This window comes from Scyliorhinus torazame, chromosome 8, assembly GCF_047496885.1.
Source record: "Scyliorhinus torazame isolate Kashiwa2021f chromosome 8, sScyTor2.1, whole genome shotgun sequence".
NCBI classification, from domain to species: Eukaryota; Metazoa; Chordata; class Chondrichthyes; order Carcharhiniformes; family Scyliorhinidae; genus Scyliorhinus; species Scyliorhinus torazame.
Window position 1 is genome coordinate 213,493,563 of NC_092714.1, and position 24,451 is coordinate 213,518,013.

General features: G+C 48.5%; 1 protein-coding gene across 4 annotated transcripts in view; it reads left to right on the forward strand.

Annotated features, from left to right (window-relative positions):
• Positions 1 to 24,451, forward strand: part of LOC140428371 (cadherin-like protein 26) — a 134,915-nt gene that overhangs the window by 101,335 nt on the left and 9,129 nt on the right. For all 4 annotated transcript variants that reach the window (XM_072514761.1, XM_072514762.1, XM_072514760.1 and 1 more), the window contains 2 exons: positions 9,825 to 9,914; positions 13,747 to 13,836. In XM_072514761.1, the coding sequence (XP_072370862.1) occupies positions 9,825 to 9,914; positions 13,747 to 13,836 (180 nt within the window). The remainder of the gene's footprint in view (positions 1 to 9,824; positions 9,915 to 13,746; positions 13,837 to 24,451) is intronic.

Sequence of the window (24,451 nt, forward strand, 5' to 3'; positions counted from 1 at the left end):
TACTGTACCCTTTTATTAGTGCATTTTTGCACACTGCACTGAGCACCAAGAGCTATTTAAGAGCAACGTGTATTTGTATAGTATCTGTAACACAATAGAATCTTCACAGATGCTTAATCAGACAAAATTGACACCAGTCAAAGAAGGAGGCTTTTTAAAAAATATATATATTATTCAAATTTTTTTTTCGGCCAAACAAAACAGTACAAAAATGTTTCCCTTTTTACAACAATAAAACAATATAAATAATAGTGACCGTTTTTTCACAAATAAATAAATAATATATAAACTAAATGGCAACTGCCATAACAAAATATTAACTCTCCCAAATAATAAAGTCAAACGAGCCAATATACATATCCAAGTAAAAATATCCATACAAAAGCACCCCTGAGGACCCCCCCTCCGCCCCCCCCCGGATTGCTGCTGCTACTTTCCCAGTTCCTTTATCGTTCTGCGAGATAGTCAATGAACGGTTGCCACCGCCTGGTGAACCCTTGAGCCGAAACTCTTAGTGCGAACTTTATCCGTTCCAGTTTTATAAACCCTGCCATGTCGTTTATCCAGGCCTCCACGCCCGGGGGTTTAGCTTCCTTCCACATTAACAATATCCTTCGCCGGGCTACTAGGGACGCAAAGGCCAAAACATCAGCCTCTCTCGCCTCCTGCACTCCCGGCTCTTCTGCAACCCCGAATATAGCCAACCCCCAGCTTGGCTCGACCCGGACCCCCACCACCTTCGAAAGCACATTTGCCACCCCACCCAGAACCCTTGCAGTGCCGAGCATGACCAAAACATGTGGGTGTGGTTCGCTGGGCTTCTCGCGCATCTCCCGCACCTATCCTCTACCCCGAAAAATTTACTGAGCCTTGCTCCGGTCATGTGCAAGACCTTGAATTGTATCAGGCTAAGCCTGGCACACGAGGACGAAGAGTTTACCCTGCGTAGGGTATCTGCCCACAGCCCCTCTTCGATCTCTTCCCCCAGCTCTTCTTCCCATTTTCCCTTCAGCTCATCCACCATGATCTCCCCCTCGTCTCTCATTTCTCTGTATATATCTGACACCCTACCATCCCCTACCCATGTCCCCGAAATCACTCTATCCTGAATCTCCTGCGTCGGGAGCTGCGGAAATTCCCTCACCTGTTGCCTTGAAAAAGCCCTCAATTGCATATACCGAAATGCATTCCCCTGGGGCAACCCGTATTTTTCCGTCAGCGCTCCCAGACTCGCAAACGTCCCGTCTAGGAACAGATCCATCAGTTGCACAATCCCTGCTCTCTGCCATGTTCTAAATCCCCCATCTATTCTCCCCGGGACAAACCTATGATTATTCCTTATCGGGGACCGCACCGAGGCACCCGCCATTCCCTTATGCCGTCTCCACTGCCCCCAAATTTTCAGCGTTGCCACCACCACTGGACTTGTGGTGTATTTCTTCGTGGAGAACGGCAATGGCGCCGTCGGCAATGCTTGTAGGCTGGTTCCTTTACAGGACGCCATTTCCAGTCTCTTCCACGCCATTCCCTCCCCTTCTCCCATCCACTTACACACCATTGAGATATTGGCGGCCCAATAATAATCACTTAAGCTCGGCAGTGCCAGTCCCCCCCTATCCCTGCTACGCTGCAAAAACCCCCTCCTCACTCTCGGGGTCTTCCCAGCCCACACAAAACTCATAACACTCTTCTCAATTTTTTTGAAAAAAGCCCTCGTAACCATCACCGGGAGGCACTGGAACACAAAAAGGAATCTCGGGAGGACTACCATTTTGACCGCCTGCACCCTACCCACCAGTGACAGGGACACCATGTCCCATCTCTTAAAATCCTTCTCCATCTGTTCCACCAATCGTGTTAAATTAAGCCTATGTAGGGTTCTCCAGCTCCTGGCTATCTGGATCCCTAAGTACCGGAAATCTCTTATTACCCTCCTCAGCGGTAAATCATCTATTCCCCTGCTCTGCTCCCCCGGATGCACCACGAACTCACTCTTCCCCATATTTAATTTGTACCCCGAAAATTCTCCAAACTCCCTGAGTGTCCGCATTATCTCAGGCATCCCCTCCACTGGGTCCGCAACATACAGCAATAGATCATCTGCATATAATGATACCCGGTGTTCTTCTCCTCCCCTGAGTACACCCCTCCACTTCCTAGAGCCCCTCAGTGATATGGCCAGCGGCTCAATTGCCAATGCAAACAGTAACGGGGACAGTGGACACCCCTGTTTTGTCCCTCTATAAAGACGGAAGTAGTCGGACCTCTGCCTGTTCGTGATCACACTTGCCACCGGGGCCCTATATAGCAGCTGTACCCATCCAATAAACCCCTCTCCAAAACCAAATCTCCTCAACACTTCCCATAAGTAGTCCCACTCCACTCTGTCAAATGCTTTATCAGCGTCCATCGCCACCACTATCTCCGCCTCCCCTTCCGGCGGGGGCATCATCATCACCCCTAGCAGCCTCCGTATATTCGTGTTCTGCTGTCTCCCCTTAACGAACCCAGTTTGATCCTCGTGGACCACCCCCGGGACACAATCCTCTATCCTTGTCACCATCACCTTGGCCAGGAGCTTAGCATCCACGTTCAGGAGGGAATTAGGCCTGTAAGACCCGCACTGCAGCGGGTCTTTTTCCTTCTTTAAGAGTAACGATATCATCGCCTCCGACATAGTCGGGGGCAACTTCCCCCTTTCCCTGGCCTCATTAAAGGTTCTCGTCAAAAGCGGGGCCAGTAGGTCCATGTATTTCCTATAAAATTCCACCGGGAACCCATCCGGTCCCGGGGCCTTCCCCGCCTGCATGCTCCCAATCCCCTTTACCACCTCCTCCACCTCAATCCGTGCTCCCAGTCCCGCCCTCTCCTGCTCCTCCACCTTTGGGAATTCCAGCCGATCTAGGAAATGCATCATTCCCTCCTTCCCTTCCGGGGGCTGAGCCTTATACAGCCTCTCGTAGAATGCTTTAAACACCCCGTTCACCCTCTCCGCTCCCCGTTCCATCTCACCTTCCTCATCCCTCACCCCACCTATCTCCCTCACCGCTCCTCTCTTCCTCAGTTGTTGGGCCAGTAACCGGCTCGCCTTCTCTCCATACTTGTATTGTACTCTCTGTGCCCTCCTCCACTGTGCTTCTGCCTTGCCCGTGGTCAGCAGGTCAAATTCCATATGTAGCCTTTGTCTTTCCCTGTACAGTCCCTCCTCCGGAGCCTCTGCATATTGCCTGTCTACCCTCAGGAGTTCTCTCAACAGTCGCTCCCTTTCTTTGCTCTCTTGCTTCCCTTTATGGGCCCTTATGGATATCAGTTCCCCTCTGACCACCGCCTTCAGCGCCTCCCAGACCACTCCCACCTGGACCTCTCCGTTATCATTAAGCTCCAGGTACCTTTTGATACATCCCCTCACCCTTAGACATACCCCCTCATCCGCCAACAACCCCATATCCAATCTCCAGAGTGGGTGCTGCTCCTTTTCCTCTCCTATCTCCAGATCTACCCAATGTGGAGCGTGGTTCGAAATGGCTATGGCCATGTACTCCGTCCCTGTCACCTTCGGAATCAGTGTCCTTCCCAGGACAAAAAAGTCTATCCGTGAATACATCTTGTGAACATGGGAGAAAAATGAAAATTCCTTACTCCTAGGCCTAATAAATCTCCAGGGGTCTACTCCTCCCATCTGCTCCATGAAGTCCTTAAGCACCTTGGCCACTGCCGGCTTCCTCCCGGTCTTAGACCTAGACCGGTCCAGCCCTGGATCAAGCACCGTATTGAAGTCTCCCCCCATTACCAGCTTTCCCGCCTCCAGGTCCGGGATACGCCCCAGCATGCGCTTCATGAAGTTTGCATCATCCCAGTTCGGGGTGTATACGTTCACCAGAACCACCGCCTCCCCTTGCAATCTGCCACTCACCATCACATATCTACCCCCACTGTCCGCCACTATGGTCTTTGCCTCAAACTGTACCCGTTTCCCCACTAAGATAGCCACCCCCCTATTCTTCGCATCTATGCCCGAATGGAACACCTGCCCCATCCATCCTTTACGTAGTCTGAGCTGATCTGCCAGTTTCAAGTGCGTCTCCTGCAACATGACCACATCTGCCTTTAAGTTCTTTAGGTGTGCGAGTACCCATGCCCTTTTAATCGGCCCATTCAGCCCTCTCACGTTCCACGTGATCAGCCGGGTTGGGGGGCTCTTTACCCCCCCCCCACCATGTCGACTAGCCATCCCCTTTTCTAACCCAGCTCCTCACCCGGTTCCCACGTACCCATATATCCCACCGACGGTGCTCTCCCGTCCCGACCACCCCGCCCCATAACAGCTCCCCCTTCCCCTTAGCAGCAGCAACCCAGTTAACTCCCCCCTTCCCCCCCCCCCCCTCCGCTAGATCCCTTTCTAGCGTAGTTGCACCCCCCCATGTTGCTCCCAGAACTCAGCAAACTCTGGCTGACCTCGGCTTCCCCCGTTTGTCCTCGGCCCCTCATTGTGCGAGGCCCCCTCCTTCCTGCGTCCCCGTTCCCGCCACAATTACCATAGCACGGGAGCAAAGCCCGCGTTTCCCACTCGGCCCCGCCCCTAATGGCGCATTTCCCTTCTCCTTCCCCTTTCCGTCCCACCGGCGCCCACAGTTCCCCATACTCCCCCCCCCCCCCCCCCACGAGGGGAAAGAGAAAAGTTACAAACTTGAAAAATTGAAAAAATTCCCCCCCCCCCCCCCCCTCCTTCCCCTTCCTCGTCCCACATAATCACCCCACCACTTTATTACAGAAGCTTTTTCTCTCGCCAGACTATTCCAGCTTCTCGTCCACAATGAATGTCCACGCCTCTTCTGCCGTCTCAAAGTAGTGGTGCTTCCCTTGGTGTGTGACCCACAGTCTCGCCGGCTGCAACATTCCAAATTTAACCTTCTTTTTATGGAGCACCGTCTTGGCCCGGTTGAAACTTGCCCTCCTTCTCGCCACCTCCGCACTCCAATCCTGGTACACGCGGATCACCGCGTTCTCCCACCTGCAGCTCCGAGTTTTCTTCGCCCATCTTAGAACCAACTCTCTGTCATTGTAGCGGTGAAACCTCACCACTATGGCTCGAGGTATTTCTCCTGCCTTTGGTCTTCGCGCCAGAACTCGGTAAGCTCCCTCCACCTCCAAAGGGCCCGTCGGGGCCTCCGATCCCATTAGCGAGTGAAGCATCATGCTCACATATGCCCCGACGTCCGCCCCCTCTATGCCTTCGGGAAGACCCAAGACTCTTAAATTCTTTCTCCTCGAGTTATTCTCCAGGGCTTCCAACCTCTCCACACACCTTTTGTGCTGTGCCTCGTGCGTCTCTGTCCTTACCACCAGGCCCTGTATTTCATCCTCATTCTCCGCAGCCTTTGCCTTCACGACCCGAAGCTCCAACTCCTGGGTCCTCTGCACCTCCTTTAGCCCTTCAATCGCCTGTAGCATCGGGGCCAACACCTCCTTCTTCAGCTCTTCCACACAGCGCCGCAGGAACTCTTGTTGCTCCGGGCCCCATACCGAACAGCCACCTTCCAACGCCATCTTGCTTCGAGCTTCCCTTCCTTGCCGCTGCTCCAGTGGATCCACTGCAATCCGGCCGCTATCCTCTCCTTTATTCTTATTTATACGGGGGGGATTCCCTCCTATTTCACCGCACAGTGATTTTGGCCGTTAAAAATTGCTGTTGGGGCTCTTAATAAGAGCCCAAAAGTCAGTTTCAACGGGAGGTGCCGAAACGTGCGACTTAGCTGGTCATCGCCGCACCTGGAAGTCAAAGAAGGAGGCTTTAGGACAGGTGGTCAAAAGCTTAGTTGGAGAGGAAGATTTCTTTATTGAGAACATTAAAGGACGAGAGAGAGAGAGAGAAAGTGTTTAGGACAAAGTTGTTCATCAGTTTTTCCTTTCACTGTCGCTCTTAGTATTCATTTGCTGAGAGACACAGCAAGCTATTATTTTCAAAACTTAAAGAGCAGGGGATTTAAATGACTTACACAGACATTAACTTTAAAGCACATCTATTAACAATCTATTGTTAACAATCTACATCTATTAACAATCCCAAAAGGATACCTGACCTCTTCACAAGGATATCTTAGCTCTCCAAAGAACTCCAGTAGATTAGCCCTTTTCCTCAATTTTGTGTTTCATAAGCTTAGTTGATGAAAATTACTTCTGAGTGAAGGCAGCTGCATCATAAATACCATGCTCCCTCTGTTCTTCCCCAGTGAAAATGGTAGTTGCCAGATATGGGGTGCGAATCGAGGCCTGGTCAGATACGTTGGTGCCATCTCCACAAATATTTGGGCCAAGTTGTAAAATGTGAATAATCCTTCTTCGCTTTGTAAAATTGCCATTAGATCAAGAATCAAACATTGTAGCCGAATATCGTAGTGAGGAAATAAGATAAATTTGATACCAATTAATTTTTTAAAATTCTTTAATCTAATCTGATTGCTTTAGTTCTTGTATTATTAATGTTTTCATGATAGGACGTTTTGCCATATGGCACATTGAGACAAAATGATCCATTGCAAGGACGTGACTTGACCATTGAATATTCTAATGCCTCTGAGTATGTAACTTTTATAGTTGTACATTAATATACTACAAAGAGGCTGGAGATTGCAGAGACTTTTACTCTTTGCCTTTTTGTATATACTTAACAGCTGCTTGAATCTATTCCCCCCTAGTTATATTCTTAAAAAAACATAAATCATCCCTTTGACAACTGCACAGGATGTAAAAATCCCCAAAATGTTACTAATATGCCAAAAATTATGGTTCTAAAAATATGCATTGAGCATAGCTTGGATTCTTGCCTAATGAAGAGACAGGAAGGTACATTCGAAGAATGTCTGGTCTAGTGAGGATTTGCTGGGTGTCCCCTGGAAAGAATTGTTCTTTATTTCCTTGGTCCCATTTGTGTCCTTTATTTTTGAGGCCCAAGCCACAATCCTGAACTGAATCCATGGGTGATTCCCACAACTATTCGTTATCAGAGAGGCACACCTGTTCTGCTGAATCCTATCAAAAGGCTTAGGCTACCAGAACTCTGAAAGGGAAGATGTGCCACCCCTCCCTATGACAATGACAGGAGCCAGTATCCACAAAAGGTCCACGTGGAAAATACAACGTTATGAGTATCTGTGCTCAGGCTATTGTCTAGTTCTGTTTTAAAGCTTGCAGAGATGTTGAGGTACATGAGGAGAGAAAATACCACACCATCACTGTTACTTCCATGAAGGCAATTTCAAGGTGGAAACCTGTTGGAGAGATTCAAATTTGGAGTTGTGGGAAGGATTGACATGTATTTGAAAGGCAAAATCAAAGACCATTGAAGCAGATAGCAACAATGAACACGAGGTGGAAGATTGCAGAGATAGGGGTTATAGGTGTCTTTTTGAGGAGGGTGGTGCTGATAGTGATTATAGAAGGGGGTGAGCCAGTACCTGTCCAAAAGACATTTGATGAGGTACCACAGCAAAGATGATTACACAATATAACAGCTCACGATATACAAAGCACACAGTACAATGCAACCATTTTTATACCAGTGTCTTAAAACAAACCCCCCCCCCATCCACCTTAAACCCCACTTGCCCTGTTTTATGGCTGCAAAACAATAACACAGAAAGAAAAGCTAAAATTGAATAACACAACAATCCCCCCAGCCGTAACCCCACCCCCATTCACTGTCGTTTAGCAGTCCTTAAAGAAGGAGATGATCAACTTCCACCTCAAGTGGAACTTTTCCTCTGACCGCTTAATTGTAAACTTTATTTGCTCCAAGTGCAGGACTTCTGCCAGGTCGCTCACCCAACCCCCTGCCTCAGGTGGCTGCAGAACCCATCACCTGAACAAGATCCTCCTTTGAGCTATCAGGGAGGGAAAGACCAAGACATCAGCCTCTCTCCCACTTGCACTCCCGGATCCTCTGAAACCCCAAATATCGCCACCATGGGCTCAAAGCCACTTTTATCCATAAAATCTCTGACATAGTCCCCGCAAAACACATCTATCCTTCACCTCCGGGAAAAATTGGCTCATACACGACTTTGTCATGTGCACCCTATGCACCACCTTAAATTGAATTAATTTACACACGAGGAGGTCAAATTTATCCTCCGCATGGCCTCACTCCAAATTCCCCCTTCAAATCCACCACCTAGCTCCACCTTCCACTTCCCCTTTATCTCAACCAACGAAACCCTTTCCCTTTCCATTAACTGCCCATAAATATCAGAGATCTTGCTCTTCCCTATCTCGTCCTCAGACACAATCTTTTCGAGCAACAAACGGGGCGGCAACCATGGAAACGTAGCCAGCTCCTTCCTCACGAAATCCCCTATCTGCAGGTACTGAAACCCATTCCCATTCGGCAAATGAAACTTCTCTACTAGCTGTCCCAACTCTGCAAACTTGCCGTCCGCGAACAAATACCTAAACCTCTCTATTCCCTCCCACTCCATTGTCCTGTATGTTGAATCAAACACTGCCAGTATGGATCTGTGTTTACCACAGATTGGTGCCCACAGCCCCATTCCCTCTATCTTAAAATGTTGCCTGAACTGATTCCATACCCTTAATGAGGCAACTGCCACCGGACTTGTGGACTATTTCACCGGTGAGAACGGAAGAAGCGCCATCATCAGTGCCCTCAAACTTGTCTTTCTGCATAATATATCCTGCATCCACCCCCACACTGACCCTTCCTCCAAGACCCACTTCCAGAACTTCTCCACAGTCGCCCCTCCAATAAAAATACGGCAATGTCATGTCGCCCGACTGCCAGTCCTTCTCCAAGAACACCCTGCTAATCTGAGGTACCTTACCCGCACATGTAAAGCCCGAGTCACCCTGTTTACCCTCCCAATAAAAGATTTGGGCAAGAAAATCGGCACATTCTGAAAGATAAACAAAAACTTCGTGAGAACTGTCATCTTGACAGTCTGGACCCGCCTCGCAGCGACAGAGGAAGAACCTCCCACCTCTGAAAATCCTCCTTCACTGCATCCACCAAATTACCCAAATTCAATTTATGCAACTGAGCCCAACTATGCACCACCCATAGGTTAGTAGTGCAATCCATGTAGGTAGATTCCTGAAAAGGTGTCAACTTAAAATACCAGACATCAGTTGATTGGTGGTAGCCATCTTTGGTCAGTGTCTTTTCTTGTTTTCTTTTTAAATAGATCCTCTGTAAACATTTCAATAGGCGTTTTGGTTAGCTGGTAAAGTTATAGGTAGATTTGAACCACAATTTTCCATCTGTGTGACACTAGGCAGAGAAATGTCACTGAGGGCCAAATTGTTTCTTCTTGCAAGTCAATGTTCAATCAAATAGAAGTCAGTGTAATCATTTATAATGAGGGTATGGATATCAACTGCCGTATTCACAAGGGAGTGGACAAACTGAAGGTTAGAAAAAGAAGGGTGATAATTGCAGAGAGGGCAAGTGAATAAAGAAAAAACAGAAATTTGTACCATAGAACTATTGAATCCCTGCAGTGCAGAAGGAAGCCATTTGGCCCATTGAATCTGCAACGGCCCTCTGAAAGAGCACCCTACTAGATCCACTCCCCCACCCTAACCCCATAACCACACTTAAGCTGAACATCTTTGGATTGTGAGAGGAAACTGGAGCACCCGGAGGAAAAACACGCAGACATGGGGAAAAAGGATAGTGAGGAACCAAACTACCTATTCAAGAGTAAATATGTTATTACTCCTGAGACAAATTATGAATTTGTTCAGCCTGAATTCTTTCAGTTTTTGGGACAATTGAATACACTTAGATTTTGTGATCTATTTTCATTTAGGAGAATTTATCGGCAGTAGATGGTCAATTTAGACCAAGCAATACTTCAGACAGCTCGGGTTCGAATGCTTGGGTCTTCAGGAAGCATCCGGTAAGAGCAAATTTCTGTATGTCACTAACCAAAGCATTCTTCTCAATGCAGCAAATCTAATATAGGACAGAAAACTCCTAAAATATGAAACAATGACTTAATAAATGTAGAGCATTGCTTTTTCAGTGCAAATGACATTTTACGGCTTTTCTTTCAAATGTAGTTTATCATGCATTATGTTCTTTAAAATTGAATACTGAATAACAGTGAATAACTTTATTCTGTTTAAAAAAAATACTATAGTTGAAATTCTGATAGAAAACTCCATCATAATTGTCTGCTTCAAACTGATGGTTACTAATGGTATAGTAAATAATAACAGATACTGGGAGTGTGATTCACCGCTGGCCGACGACGGAATCAGGAAAAACGATTGGTGGAAAAATCACATGTCAGCCGAAAATCGTGGCCAGCGTCGGATGCCAAACAGAATGCCATGCTCTAGTCCCTCGGCAGTGGTATGAATGCTCTCTGTGCCGCACGTTGGCTTGGTGATGCAAATTGTACAGTAACCACCGTGGGCGTATCATTAATGTATTCTCCGTGCTTCCAGCCAGGACCTATCTGGCATCTCGTAAACCTCTGTGCACAGGTGCATTTGTGCTATAACGGAGGTCCTGTATGCCCGTTCGGCACAATACATTACCTTTGACATGGAGCAAGCCTGCCAATTTGCCCAGGCAATGGAATTTGCTACCGTCACTGGAATGCAGGTTCAGGGGGTTGATTGGGAAGCATGTTCTCCTAAAAGCACCGACACATTAGGGAGTGGTCTTCATGAACCAAAACGGGTTCCACTTCATGAATGTGCAGCTGGTGTGTGACTAGAAGATGCACATTATGCACGTCTGCGCCTAATACCTAGGCAGTGTGAACGGCGCCTTCATCCTGGCACACGTGATGGTTCCCTACACCTTTGAGGCACACCCCCAGTAAGGGATTGGCTCCTAGGCGACAGAGGCTATCTGCTGCAGTGTGGCTGATGACGCCTATCTGGAGGCCACAGTCCCATCAAGAAGACCCAGTACAATGACACCCATGCAGTGACCAGGGTGTGATCAAGCAGTGCATCGGCATGCTCAAGATGCGTTCAGAAGCAAGGTGATTTCGGGTTTTGTGTGGGTGGGTAAAACCCCGCTAGTGAAGAATGTGTTACTGGAGCGGGGCCGAGGGGAGTGTGGGTTGGTGCTGCCGAACCTTAGCAACTATTACTGGGCGGCAAATATAGCCATGATTAGGTAGTGGGGGAGGGGGGGCGTTGGGGGGGGGGGGGGGGGAAGAGTCAGTTTGGGAGCAAGTAGAGGCGGCATCATGCAAGGACACAAGTTTGGGGGCATTGGTAACGGCACCTCTGCCGTTCTCGCCGGCCCGGTACTCCACAAGCCCGGGGGTAAAGGCAGCCCTGAGAGTCGAGGGGCAGTGGCGGAAGCATATGAGAGTAGGGAGCATCGGTCTGGACTCCAATCGGCAATAAGCATCGGTTTGCACCGGGAACGCTGGATGGGAGGTTTCGGAGATGGCAGAGAGCAGGGATTGAGAGGGTGGGGGATCTATTTATAGATGGGAGCTTCCCCTTTTTGAAGGCTTTAGAGGAGAAATTTGAACTGCCAGCAGGAAATGGATTCAGATACCTGCAGGTACGGGATTGTTTGCAAAGACAGATTTCGACCTTTCCGCTCCTACCGCCACGCGGGATACAGGACAGGGTAGTTTCCAGAACGGGGTTGAGAGAGGAGAAGGTTTTGGATATTTATAAAGAGCTCGTGGAGTCAGAGGAAACACAGACAGAGGAGCTAAAGCGCAAATGGGAAGATGAGCTTGGCGGGGGGGGGGGGTTAGATAGAGGCAGGTCTTTGGCCGGATGCATTGAGCAGAGTCAACACCTCATCATGTGCCAGGCTCAGCCTGATTCAGTTTAAGGTCGTTCACCGGGCACACATGAAGGGTGGCCCGGATGAGCAAGTTTTTTGGGATAGAGGACAGGTGTGTGAGATGTGCGGGAGCGCCAGCAAACCATGCCATATGTTTTGGGCATGTCTGAAGCTTAGAGGATTTTGGCAGGGTTTTACAGATGTCATGTCCACGGTGTTAAAAACAAGGGTAGTGCCGAGTCCAGAGGTGGCGATTTTCGGAGTGTCGGAAGATCCGGGAGTCCAGGGAGTGAGAGAGGCTGATGTCTTGGTCTTTGCCTCCTTGGTAGCCCGGAGATGGATATTGTTAGCATGGAGGGACTCTAAGCCCCTGAATTCAGAGATCTGGTTTAGTGACATGGCTTGGTTTCTCAGACTGGAGAAAATAAAGTTTGCCCGAAGAGGGTCAATGCTAGGGTTCGTCCGGTGGTGGCAGCCGGACTTCTTTGGAGAAAACTAACTGTCAGCAAACGTATGGGGGAGGGGGGGTGGTGAGTTAGGTTATTGTTTAGAAGAGGTGGGACTTGTGAGGGAGGGAGGTGGTCTTTGCACTATGTTTATATTTGTATTTGTACTGTTATTATTATAAAATTATAATGCCTTAAGAAAATGTTTTTCAAATAAAAAAGATGCGGTTCGGGTGCCTGGACCTCTCTGGAGCAGGGGGGGGGGGGGGCTCCAGTATAGCAGTAGGAGAGTCTCCCACATAGTGATAGCCTGCTGCGTCCTCCACAACATCACGCAGCAGAGAGGCGATATTCTATACGAGGAGGATGAAAGTCAGTCGAGGAGGATGCAGAGGAGGGCCAGGCAAGACATGGGGCCTGGGCAGCCACAGGAGGCCACACGATGTGTGCTCCTGGGCCGCCGTGAACAGGACAATCTAATTGCCTCCAGATTCACTGACGAGGGAGCCTGGCCACTGGCAACCCCACCAATCCATCCCACCGCCCTCACAACCCCCCCCCCCCCCATTCGAAACAGCCCCTCCCCTGTGCACCCTCCCTGCACCAGCCCCCCCATCACCACCGCACCCATCTGCCTCCCTAAAAGGGAACTAACATTGGTACAGCAATAAATCGGTACCCATGTGTGCTGCTTAATCTTTGTCCACCCCATTTTAAAACATTGTGGGCCATATTCCTCGACACTGCAACAGCAATTACACTTAGAAATATGTACGTAACTGGCTGTGAAGTGCAAAAGAACATCCTGAGATCATTAGGGGCAGTAATAAGAGCAACTCTTACCTTTCTTCCCTCTCCTTGGACTTTGCCAATTGAAACAGATATAATCGCATCAAAAAGGAAGGAAGTATATGTGCATTAATATAGTGCCTTTTATGAGTACCGGATGTCACTAAGTGCTTTATAGCTGTGTGACTTTTGAAGTGTAATCACTTTTATTATGTAAGAAATCAGAAAACAAAGATATTAGCAAAAATTTGTACTGAGGGAATAAACTGAGGGTGGCACGGTGGCACAGTGATTTGCACAGCAGCCTCACAGCACCAGGAACCCAGGTTTGATTCTTACCATGGGTGACGGTCTATGTGGAGTTTGCACTTTCTCTCCGTGTCTGCATGGATTTCCTCCAGGTTCTCCAGTTTCCTCTAACTTTCCAAAGATGTGCAGGTTAGGTGGATTGGACATGCTAAATTGCCCCTTAGTGTCCAAAAGGTTACTTGGAGTTACGGGAAAAGGGTGGTTGATTGGGCTTAGGTAGGGTGCTCTTTTGCAGGGTTGGTGCAGACTTGATGGGCCGAATGGACTCTTTCTGTACTGTAGGGATTCTATGATAAACTGCCCTCAAAGGTTTGCCAAGATTTGTAAATCTCTGTAAATGCAGTTTAATGTGATTGCTTTCAGTTTTTTGTGCAACTGCATGCAATTAGGATTATTTAATTTCTCTTTCCACTATAGGGCAGTTGGCATTATGGAGGTGGCATATTGAGACCAATCAACATGTTACAAGGACGTAATGCACAAGCCTGGGCTAACGGGCGCTATTTGGTGAGATCAAATTGAAATGAAATACATTAACATTAAATGTCAGTTACCAGAGTGATATTTTCTTCATGATAAATGATTAGAAGTGGAATGCCTTGCCTGTAACAGTAGTGGACTCGCCAACATTAAGGGCATTTAAATGGTCATTGGATAAACATATGGATGATAAGGGAATAGTGTAGATGGGCTTTAGAGTGGTTTCAAGGGTCGGCGCAACATCGAGGGCCGAAGGGCCTGTACTGCGCTGTAATGTTCTATGACTGTGCATAGCCCTCCCAGTATAAGAGCTACAACAGGTACCAGGCGTTTGAGCTGTTCTTAACTAGCAGAGACATTATCACTGGTAAAAGGAGTACAGCAGAGTTTGCCAGTGACAGCGTAAGCAGATAAATACACTTAGAAATGCTGTCTGATTCACCATAAGCTGGAAAATTCCTCAGAACTGCTTTCACTCCACTGCGATAACTTTTGTTAACTTAAAAGTTGCTGTTTAGTTTAGAAGAAGGTGAAATTTCAATCGGCTTCAAACAAAGGTACTACTTGTAGGTACTTGCAGCTGGAGCTTGTTAATTAGTTAATTGGATTAGGCCAGCTTTCAGAGGCTAGATGCACAGTATAAAAGTGATCACCTACAGTGCAGACTTTGTTTGCACTGAGTGCTGAATTTGATGCATTTGAGTGCTATAGTGAAAGTTTGGTGACTGAGGGAGTGCTGAATTTGGTGCATTTGAGTGCTATAGTGAGAGTTTGGTGACTGAGGGAGTGCTGAATTTGGTGCATTTGAGTGCTATAGTGAGAGTTTGGTGACTGAGGGAGTTAGGTGAGGAGGGAGTAAGGTGCTCCTTTCATTTCATTTCCTACATTTCCGCAAAGAGCGAGAAGGGAGCCAGGAGTTTACAGAGAGTGCAGCTGACTGGGAGCAGAGTCGGAGGGCGGAGGTCCAGTTGGTCCACAGGGCAGTTATATTCTGTAAGGTAAGAGGGTATAGAGGCTAGGCCAGTTGCATGCTCCTCCTGTAGGATGTGGGTGGTGAGGGATACCACCGGTGTCCCCGCTGACTATACCTGCAGGAAGTGCACCCAACTCCAGCTGCTCAGAGACCGTGTTAGGGAGCTGGAGCTGGATGAACTTCGGATAATCCGGGAGGGAGAGGGGGTGATAGAGAGGAGTTACAGGGAGGTAACCACACCCAAGGTACAGGACAAGAGTAGCTGGGTTACAGTCAGGGGAAAGAAAACAAACAGGCAGACAGTGCAGGGATCCCTCGTGGCCGTTCCCCTTCAAAACAAGTATACCGTTTTGGATGCTGTTGTGGGGGATGACCTACTGGGGGAAGGCCCTAGCAGCCAGGTCTCTGGCACTGAGTCTGGCTCTGGGGCTCAGAAAGAAAGGGGGGAGAATAGAAGAGCAATAGTAGTAGGAGATTCAATGGTTAGGGGATTAGATAGGAGATTCTGTGGTCGCGAGCGAGACTCCCGGAAGGTATGTTGCCTCCCGGGTGCCAGGGCCAGGGATGTCTCGGATCGTGTCTTCAGGATCCTTAAGGGGGAGGGGGAGCAGCAGAAGTCGTGGTGCACATTGGTACCAACGACGTAGGTAGGAAAAGGGGTGTGGAGGTAACAAACGAGTTTAGGGAGTTATGCTGGAAGTTAAAAGCCAGGACAGACAGAGTTGTCATCTCTGGTTTGTTGCCGGTGCCACGTGATAGCGAGGCTAGGAATAGGGAGAGAGTGCAGTTGAACACGTGGCTGCAGGAATGGTGTAGGAGGGAGGGCTTCAGGTATTTGGATAATTGGAGTGCATTCTGGGGAAGGTGGGACCTGTGCAAGCAGGACAGGTTGCATCTGAACCAGAGGGGCATCAATATCCTGGGAGGGAGGTTTTCTAGTACTTTTCGGGAGGGTTTAAACTAATTTGGCAGGGGAATGGGAACCGGATTTGTAGTCCAGCAACTAAGGTAGCTGATATTCAGGACGCCAAAGCGTGTAGTGAGGCAGAGGGGAAGGGAACACTGACAAAGGAGAGTACATAGAACATAGAACATAGAAAATACAGCACAGAACAGGCCCTTCGGCCCACGATGTTGTGCCGAACCTTTGTCCTAGATTAATCATAGATTATCATTGAATTTACAGTGCAGAAGGAGGCCATTCGGCCCTTTGAGTCTGCACCAGCTCTTGGAAAGAGCACCCTACCCAAACTCAACACCTCCACCCAACACCAAGGGCAATTTGGACATTAAGGGCAATTTATCATTGGCCAATTCACCTAACCCGCACATTTTTGGACTGTGGGAGGAAACCGGAGCACCCGGAGGAAACCCACGCAGACACGGGGAGGACGTGCAGACTCCGCACAGACAATGACCCAAGCCGGAATCGAACCTGGGACCATGGATCTGTGAAGCAATTGTGCTATCCACAATGCTACCGTGCTGCCCTTAAGAACAAATAAATCTACACTATATCATTTTCCCGTAATCCATGTACCTATCCAACAGCTGCTTGAAGGTCCCTAATGTTTCCGACTCAACTACTTCCACAGGCAGTGCATTCCATGCCCCCACTACTCTCTGGGTAAAGAACCTACCTCTGATATCCCTCCTATATCTTCCACCTTTCACCTTAAATTTATGTCCCCTTGTAATGGTGTGTTCCACCTGGGGAAAAAGTCTCTGACTGTCTACTCTATCTATTCCCCTGATCATCTTATAAACCTCTATCAAATCGCCCCTCATCCTTCTCCGCTCTAATGAGAAAAGGCCTAGCACCCTCAACCTTTCCTCGTAAGACCTACTCTCCATTCCAGGCAACATCCTGGTAAATCTTCTTTGCACTTTTTCCAGAGCTTCCACATCCTTCCTAAAATGAGGCGACCAGAACTGTACACAGTACTCCAAATGTGGCCTTACCAAAGTTTTGTACAGCTGCATCATCACCTCACGGCTCTTAAATTCAATCCCTCTGTTAATGAACGCGAGCACACCATAGGCCTTCTTCACAGCTCTATCCACTTGAGTGGCAACTTTCAAAGATGTATGAACATAGACCCCAAGGTCTCTCTGCTCCTCCACAATGCCAAGAACTCTACCGTTAACCCTGTATTCCGCATTCATATTTGTCCTTCCAAAATGGACAACCTCACACTTTTCAGGGTTAAACTCCATCTGCCACTTCTCAGCCCAGCTCTGCATCCTATCTATGTCTCTTTGCAGCCGACAACAGCCCTCCTTACTATCCACAACTCCACCAATCTTCGTATCGTCTGCAAATTTACTGACCCACCCTTCAACTCCCTCATCCAAGTCATTAATGAAAATCACAAACAGCAGAGGACCCAGAACTGATCCCTGCGGTACACCACTGGTAACGGGGATCCAGGCTGAATATTTGCCATCCACCACCACTCTCTGACTTCTATCGGTTAGCCAGTTCGTTATCCAACTGGCCAAATTTCCCACTATCCCATGCCTCCTTACTTTGTGCAGAAGCCTACCATGGGGAACTTTATCAAATGCCTTACTTAAATCCATGTACACTACATCCACTGCTTTACCTTCATCCACATGCTTGGTCACTTCCTCAAAGAATTCAATAAGATTTGTAAGGCAAGACCTACCCCTCACAAATCCGTGCTGACTATCCCGAATCAAGCAGTGTCTTTCCAGATGCTCAGAAATCCTATCCTTCAGTACCCTTTCCATTACTTTGCCTACCACCGAAGTAAGACTAACTGGCCTGTAATTCCCAGGGTTATCCCTAGTTCCTTTTTTGAACAGGGGCACGACATTCGCCACTCTCCAATCCCCTGGTACCACCCCTGTTGACAGTGAGGACGAAAAGATAATTGCCAACGGCTCTGCAATTTCATCTCTTACTTCCCATAGAATCCTTGGATATATCCCGTCAGGCCCGGGGGACTTGTCTATCCTCAAGTTTTTCAAAATGCCCAACACATCTTCCTTCCTAACAAGTATTTCCTCGAGCTTACCAATCTGTTTCACACTGTCCTCTCCAACAATATCGCCCCTCTCATTTGTAAATACAGAAGAAAAGTACTCATTCAAGACCTCTCCTATCTCTTCAGACTCAATACACAATCTCCCGCTACTATCCTTGATCGGACCTACCCTCGCTCTAGTCATTCTCATATTTCTCACATATGTGTAAAAGGCCTTGGGGTTTTCCTTGATCCTACCCGCCAAAGATTGTTCATGCCCTCTCTTAGCTCTCCTAATCCCTTTCTTCAGTTCCCTCCTGGCTATCTTGTATCCCTCCAATGCCCTGTCTGAACCTTGTTTCTTCAGCCTTACATAAGTCACCTTTTTTCTCTTAACAAGACATTCAACCTCTCTTGTCAACCATGGTTCCCTCACTCGACCATCTCTTCCCTGCCTGACAGGTACATACATATCAAGGACACGGAGCACCTGTTCCTTGAACAAGTTCCACATTTCACTTGTGTCCTTCCCTGCCAGCCTATGTTCCCAACTTATGCACTTCAATTCTTGTCTGACAACATCGTATTTACCCTTCCCCCAATTGTAAACCTTGCCCTGTTGCACGTACCTATCCCTCTCCATTACTAAAGTGAAAGTCACAGAATTGTGGTCACAATCTCCAAAATGCTCCCCCACTAACAAATCTATCACTTGCCCTGGCTCATTACCCAGTACTAAATCCAATATTGCCCCTCCTCTGGTCGGACAATCTACATACTGTGTTAGAAAAGCTTCCTGGACACACTGCACAAACACCACCCCATCCAAACTATTTGATCTAAAGAGTTTCCACTCAATATTTGGGAAGTTAAAGTCGCCCATGACTACTACCCTATGACTTCTGCACCTTTCCAAAATCTGTTTCCCAATCTGTTCCTCCACATCTCTGCTACTATTGGGGGGCCTATAGAAAACTCCTAACAAGGTGACTGCTCCTTTCCTATTTCTGACTTCAACCCATACTACCTCAATAGGGTGATACTCCTCGAACTGCCTTTCTGCAGCTGTTATACTATCTCTAATTAATAATGCCACCCCCCCACCTCTCTTACCACCCTCCCTAATCTTATTGAAACATCTATAACCAGGGACCTCCAACAACCATTTCTGCCCCTCTTCTATCCAAGTTTCCGTGATGGCCACCACATCGTAGTCCCAAGTACCGATCCATGCCTTAAGTTCACCCACCTTATTCCTGATGCTTCTTGCGTTGAAGTATACACACTTCAACCCATCTCCGTGCCTGCAAATGCTCTCCTTTGTCAGTGTTCCCTTCCCCACTGCCTCATTACATGCTTTGGCATCCTGAATATCGGCTACCTTAGTTGCTGGACTACAAATCCGGTTCCCATTCCCCTGCCAAATTAGTTTAAACCCTCCCGAAGAGTACTAGCAAACCTCCCTCCCAGGATATTGGTGCCCCTCTGGTTCAGATGCAACCCGTCCTGCTTGTACAGGTCCCACCTTCCCCAGAATGCGCTCCAATTATCCAAATACCTGAAGCCCTCCCTCCTACACCATTCCTGCAGCCACGTGTTCAACTGCACTCTCTCCCTATTCCTAGCCTCGCTATCACGTGGCACCGGCAACAAACCAGAGATGACAACTCTGTCTGTCCTGGCTTTCAACTTCCAGCCTAACTCCCTAAACTTGTTTATTACCTCCACACCCCTTTTCCTACCTATGTCGTTGGTACCAATGTGCACCACGACTTCTGGCTGCTCCCCCTCCCCCTTAAGGATCCTGAAGACACGATCCGAGACATCCCTGGCCCTGGCACCCGGGAGGCAACATACCTTCCGGGAGTCTCGCTCGCGACCACAGAATCTCCTATCTATTCCCCTAACCATTGAATCTCCTACAACTATTGCTTTTCTATTCTCCCCCCTTCCCTTCTGAGCCCCAGAGCCAGACTCAGTGCCAGAGACCTGGCCGCTAGGGCCTTCCCCCGGTAGGTCATCCCCCCCAACAGCATCCAAAACGGTATACTTGTTTTGAAGGGGAACGGCCACGAGGGATCCCTGCACTGTCTGCCTGTTTGTTTTTTTCCCCCTGACTGTAACCCAGCTATTCTTGTCCTGTACCTTGGGTGTGGTTACCTCCCTGTAACTCTTCTCAATCACCCCCTCTGCCTCCCGGATGATCCGAAGTTCATCCAGCTTCAGCTCCAGTTCCCTAACACGGTCTTTGAGGAGCTGAAGTTGGGTGCACTTCCCGCAGGTATAGTCAGTGGGGACACCGGTGGTATCCCTCACCACCCACATCCTACAGGAGGAGCATGTAACTGGCCTAGCCTCCATCCCCTCTTACCTGACAGAATATAGCTGCTGTGTGGACTAACTAGATCTCCGCCCTCCGACTCTGCTCCCAGTCAGCTACACTTCCTGTAAACTCCTGGCTCACTTCTCACTCTTTGCGGAAATGTCGGAAACAAAATGAAAGGAGCACCTTACTCCCTCCTCACCTAACTCCCTCGGTCACCAAACTCTCACTATCGCACTCAAAAAGCACCAAATTCAGCACTCCCTCGGTCACCAAACTCTCACTATCGCACTCAAAAAGCACCAAATTCAGCACTCCCTCGGTCACCAAACTCTCACTATCGCACTCAAAAAGCACCAAATTCAGCACTCAGTGCAAACAAAGTCTGCACTGTAGGGGATCACTTTTATACTGTGAATCTAGCCTCTGAAAAACTGGCCTAATCAAATTAACTAATTAACAAGCTCCAGCTGCAAGTGCCTAGAAGTAGAAGCCTGTTTAAAGCTGATTGAAAATTCACCTTCTTCTAAACCAAACAGCAACTTTTAAGTTAATTAACTAAATAAAAGAAAGACTAAACTTTAGATAAAAATGAAGCCTTATACTCCCTCGGTCACCAAACTCTCACTATCGCACTCAAAAAGCACCAAATTCAGCACTCAGTGAGTACTTGCAGGCACGGAGATGGGTTGAAGTGTGTATACTTCAACGCAAGAAGCATCAGGAATAAGGTGGGTGAATTTAAGGCATGGATCGGTACTTGGGACTACGATGTGGTGGCCATCACGGAAACGTGGATAGAAGAGGGGCAGAAATGGTTGTTGGAGGTCCCTGGTTATAGATGTTTCAATAAGATTAGGGAGGGTGGTAAAAGAGGTGGGGGGGGGGTGGCATTGTTAATTACAGATAGTATAACAGCTGCAGAAAGGCAGTTTGAGGAGTATGAGCCTACTGAGGTAGTATGGGTTGAAGTCAGAAATAGGAAAGGAGCAGTCACCTTGTTAGGAGTTTTCTATAGGCCCCCCAATAGTAGCAGAAATGTGTAGGAACAGATTGGGAAACAGATTTTGGAAAGGTGCAGAAGTCACAGGGTAGTAGTCATGGGTGACTTTAACTTCCCAAACATTGAGTGGAAACTCTTTAGATCAAATAGTTTGGATGGGGTGGTGTTTGTGCAGTGTGTCCACGAAGCTTTTCTAACACAGTATGTAGATTGTCCGACCAGAGGGGAGGCAATATTGGATTTGGTACTTGGTAATGAACCAGGGCAAGTGATAGATTTGTTAGTGGGGGAGCATTTTGGAGATAGTGACCACAATTCTGTGACTTTCACTTTAGTAATGGAGAGGGATAGGTGCGTGCAACAGGGCAAGGTTTACAATTGGGGGAAGGGTAAATACAATGTTGACAGACAAGAATTGAAGTGCATAAGCTGGGAACATAGGCTGTCAGGGAAGGACACAAGTGAAATGTGGAACTTGTTCAAGGAACAGGAACTACGTGTCCTTGATATGTATGTCCCTGTCAGGCAGGGAAGCGATGGTCGAGTGAGGGAACCATGGTTGACAAGAGAGGTTGAATGTCTTGTTAAGAGGAAGAAGGAGACTTATGTAAGGCTGAGGAAACAAGGTTCAGACAGGGCGCTGGAGGGATACAAGATAGCCAGGAGGGAACTGAAGAAAGGGATTAGGTGATCTAAGAGAGGGCATGAAAAATCTTTGGCGGGTAGGATCAAGGAAAACCCCAAGGCCTTTTACACATGTGAGAAATATAAGAATGACTAGAGCGAGGGTAGGTCCGATCAAGGACAGTAGCGCGAGATTGTGTATTGAGTCTGAAGAGATAGGAGAGGTCTTTTCTTCAGTATTTACAAATGAGAGGGGCGATATTGTTGGAGAGGACAGTGTGAAACAGATTGGTAAGCTTGTGGAAATACTTGTTAGGAAGGAAGATGTGTTGGGCATTTTGAGAAACTTGAGGATAGACAAGTTCCCCGGGCCTGACGGGATATATCCAAGGATTCTATGGGAAACAAGAGATGAAATTGCAGAACCGTTGGCAATGATCTTTTCGCCCATCTCGTTGGTGGGTTGGCTGGGGCCAGAGGGTACCTAGGGGGATGGCCTATGGGACACCCATACGACCAGTGGCACTGAGTTCACAGTGGGCAGTCAGCGGCATGCGCAGCCGCGTGGCTGCTTTTCAGGCTTACGGCAATGGTGCACCGTACACGTCCACCCCGACCCCACAGCCCACTTCCTGGCTGCCGCCACTACTCCTCCCTGCCTTGGCAGAAGCCCCCCCCCCCCCCCCCCCCCCCCCCAGCTAGCGGCATAACTATCATGAAACTATGGCGATGTAGGACACTTTCCATATTCCCTCTCTCCCCCTCAGTAACCACAGCGCCTGTTTTCCAATTTTTGAAACCACAAGTGAAACTCACTGTCAGTAATTCCTCGTGGTGGAGGTGGGGAATTGCCGAGTCCCCAGAGAATACCTGGTCAGGCTCACTAATGATACGTGATTGGTGTTTACTGAACGGGCGGAGTAGAACGCATTGCTGCTGCTGTCAAGCACCGGAGCATGGCATTCTGGCAGGTCTCCAGTGCCGGCCACAATTTTGGCCACACAACCGTTTCTCCACCTAATCACCTTTCCTGATTTCGCTGTCTCACGACGGAGAATCCTGACCACTTTGTATGTCATTTGTCAAGGCTTGGGCACGGCGGCACAGTGGGTAGCACTGCTGCCTCACAGCTCCAGGGACCTAGGTTCGATTTCAACCTCAGGTGACTGTCTGTGTGGAGTTTGCAGATGGAGTTTAACCCTGAAAAGTGTGAGGTTGTCCATTTTGGAAGGACAAATATGAATGCGGAATACAGGATTAACGGTAGAGTGCTTGGCAATGTGGAGGTGCAGAGAGATCTTGGGGTCTATGTTCATACATCTTTGAAAGTTGCCACTCAAGTGGATAGAGCTGTGAAGAAGGCCTATGGTGTGCTAGCGTTCATTAACAGAGGGATTGAATTTAAGAGCCGTGAGGTGATGATGCAGCTGTACAAATCTTTGGTAAGGCCACATTTGGAGTACTGTGTACAGTTCTGGTCGCCTCATTTTAGGAAGGATGTGGAAGCTTTGGAAAAGGTGCAAAGGAGATTTACCAGGATGTTGCCTGGAATGGAGAGTAGGTCTTACGAGGAAAGGTTGAGGGTGCTAGGCCTTTTCTCATTAGAACGGAGAAGGATGAGGGGCGACTTGATAGAGGTTTATAAGATGATCAGGGGAATAGATAGAGTAGACAGTCAGAGACTTTTTCCCCGGGTGGAACAAACCATTACAAGGGGACATAAATTTAAGGTGAATGGTGGAAGATATAGGGGGGATGTCAGAGGTAGATTCTTTACCCAGAGAGTAGTGAGGGCATGGAATGCACTGCCTGTGGAAGTAGTAGAGTCGGAAACATTAGGGACCTTCAAGCAGCTATTGGATAGGTACATGGATTACGGTAGAATGATATAGTGTAAATTAATTTGTTCTTAAGGGCAGCACGGTAGCATTGTGGATAGCACAATTGCTTCACAGCTCCAGGGTCCCTCGTTCGATTCCGGCTTGGGTCACTGTCTGTGCGGAGTCTGCACGTCCTCCCAGTGTGTGCGTGGGTTTCCTCCGGGTGCTCCGGTTTCCTCCCACAGTCCAAAGATGTGCAGGTTAGGTGGATTGGCAGTGATAAATTGCCCTTAGTGTCCAAAATTGCCCTTAGTGTCAGGTGGGGTTGCTGGGTTGTGGGGATGGGGTGGAGGTGTTTGACCTTGGATAGGGTGCTCTTTCAAAGAGCCGGTGCAGACTCTATGGGCTGGGTGGCCTCCTTCTGCACTGTAAATTCTATGATAATCTATGATTAATCTAGGACAAAGGTTCGGCACAACATCGTGGGCCGAAGGGCCTGTTCTGTGCTGTATTTTCCTATGTTCTATGTTCTAATTCTCCCGCAAACGGCGAATTAGCCTGACGCCCAGAACGGTGCGAACTACTCCGGCGTCGGGCCAACCGAAGTTGCGGAATCCTCCACACTTCCAGGGGCTAGGCCGGCACCGGAGGGGTTGGCGCTGCTCCAACCGGCGCCAAAGTGCCGACGTGAGTTAGCGCATGCACAGAACCGCCGGCGTGGTTCTACGCATACGCAGACCGGCCGGTGTATTCTTGCACATGTGCAGGGGGTGTCTTCTCCGCGCCGGCCATGGCGGATCCCTACAGAGGCTGGCGCGGAAGGAAGCAGTGCCCCCACGGCACTGGCCCACCCGCAGATCGGTGGGCCCCGATCGTGGGCCAGGCCACCATGAGGGCCCCCCCCCCGGG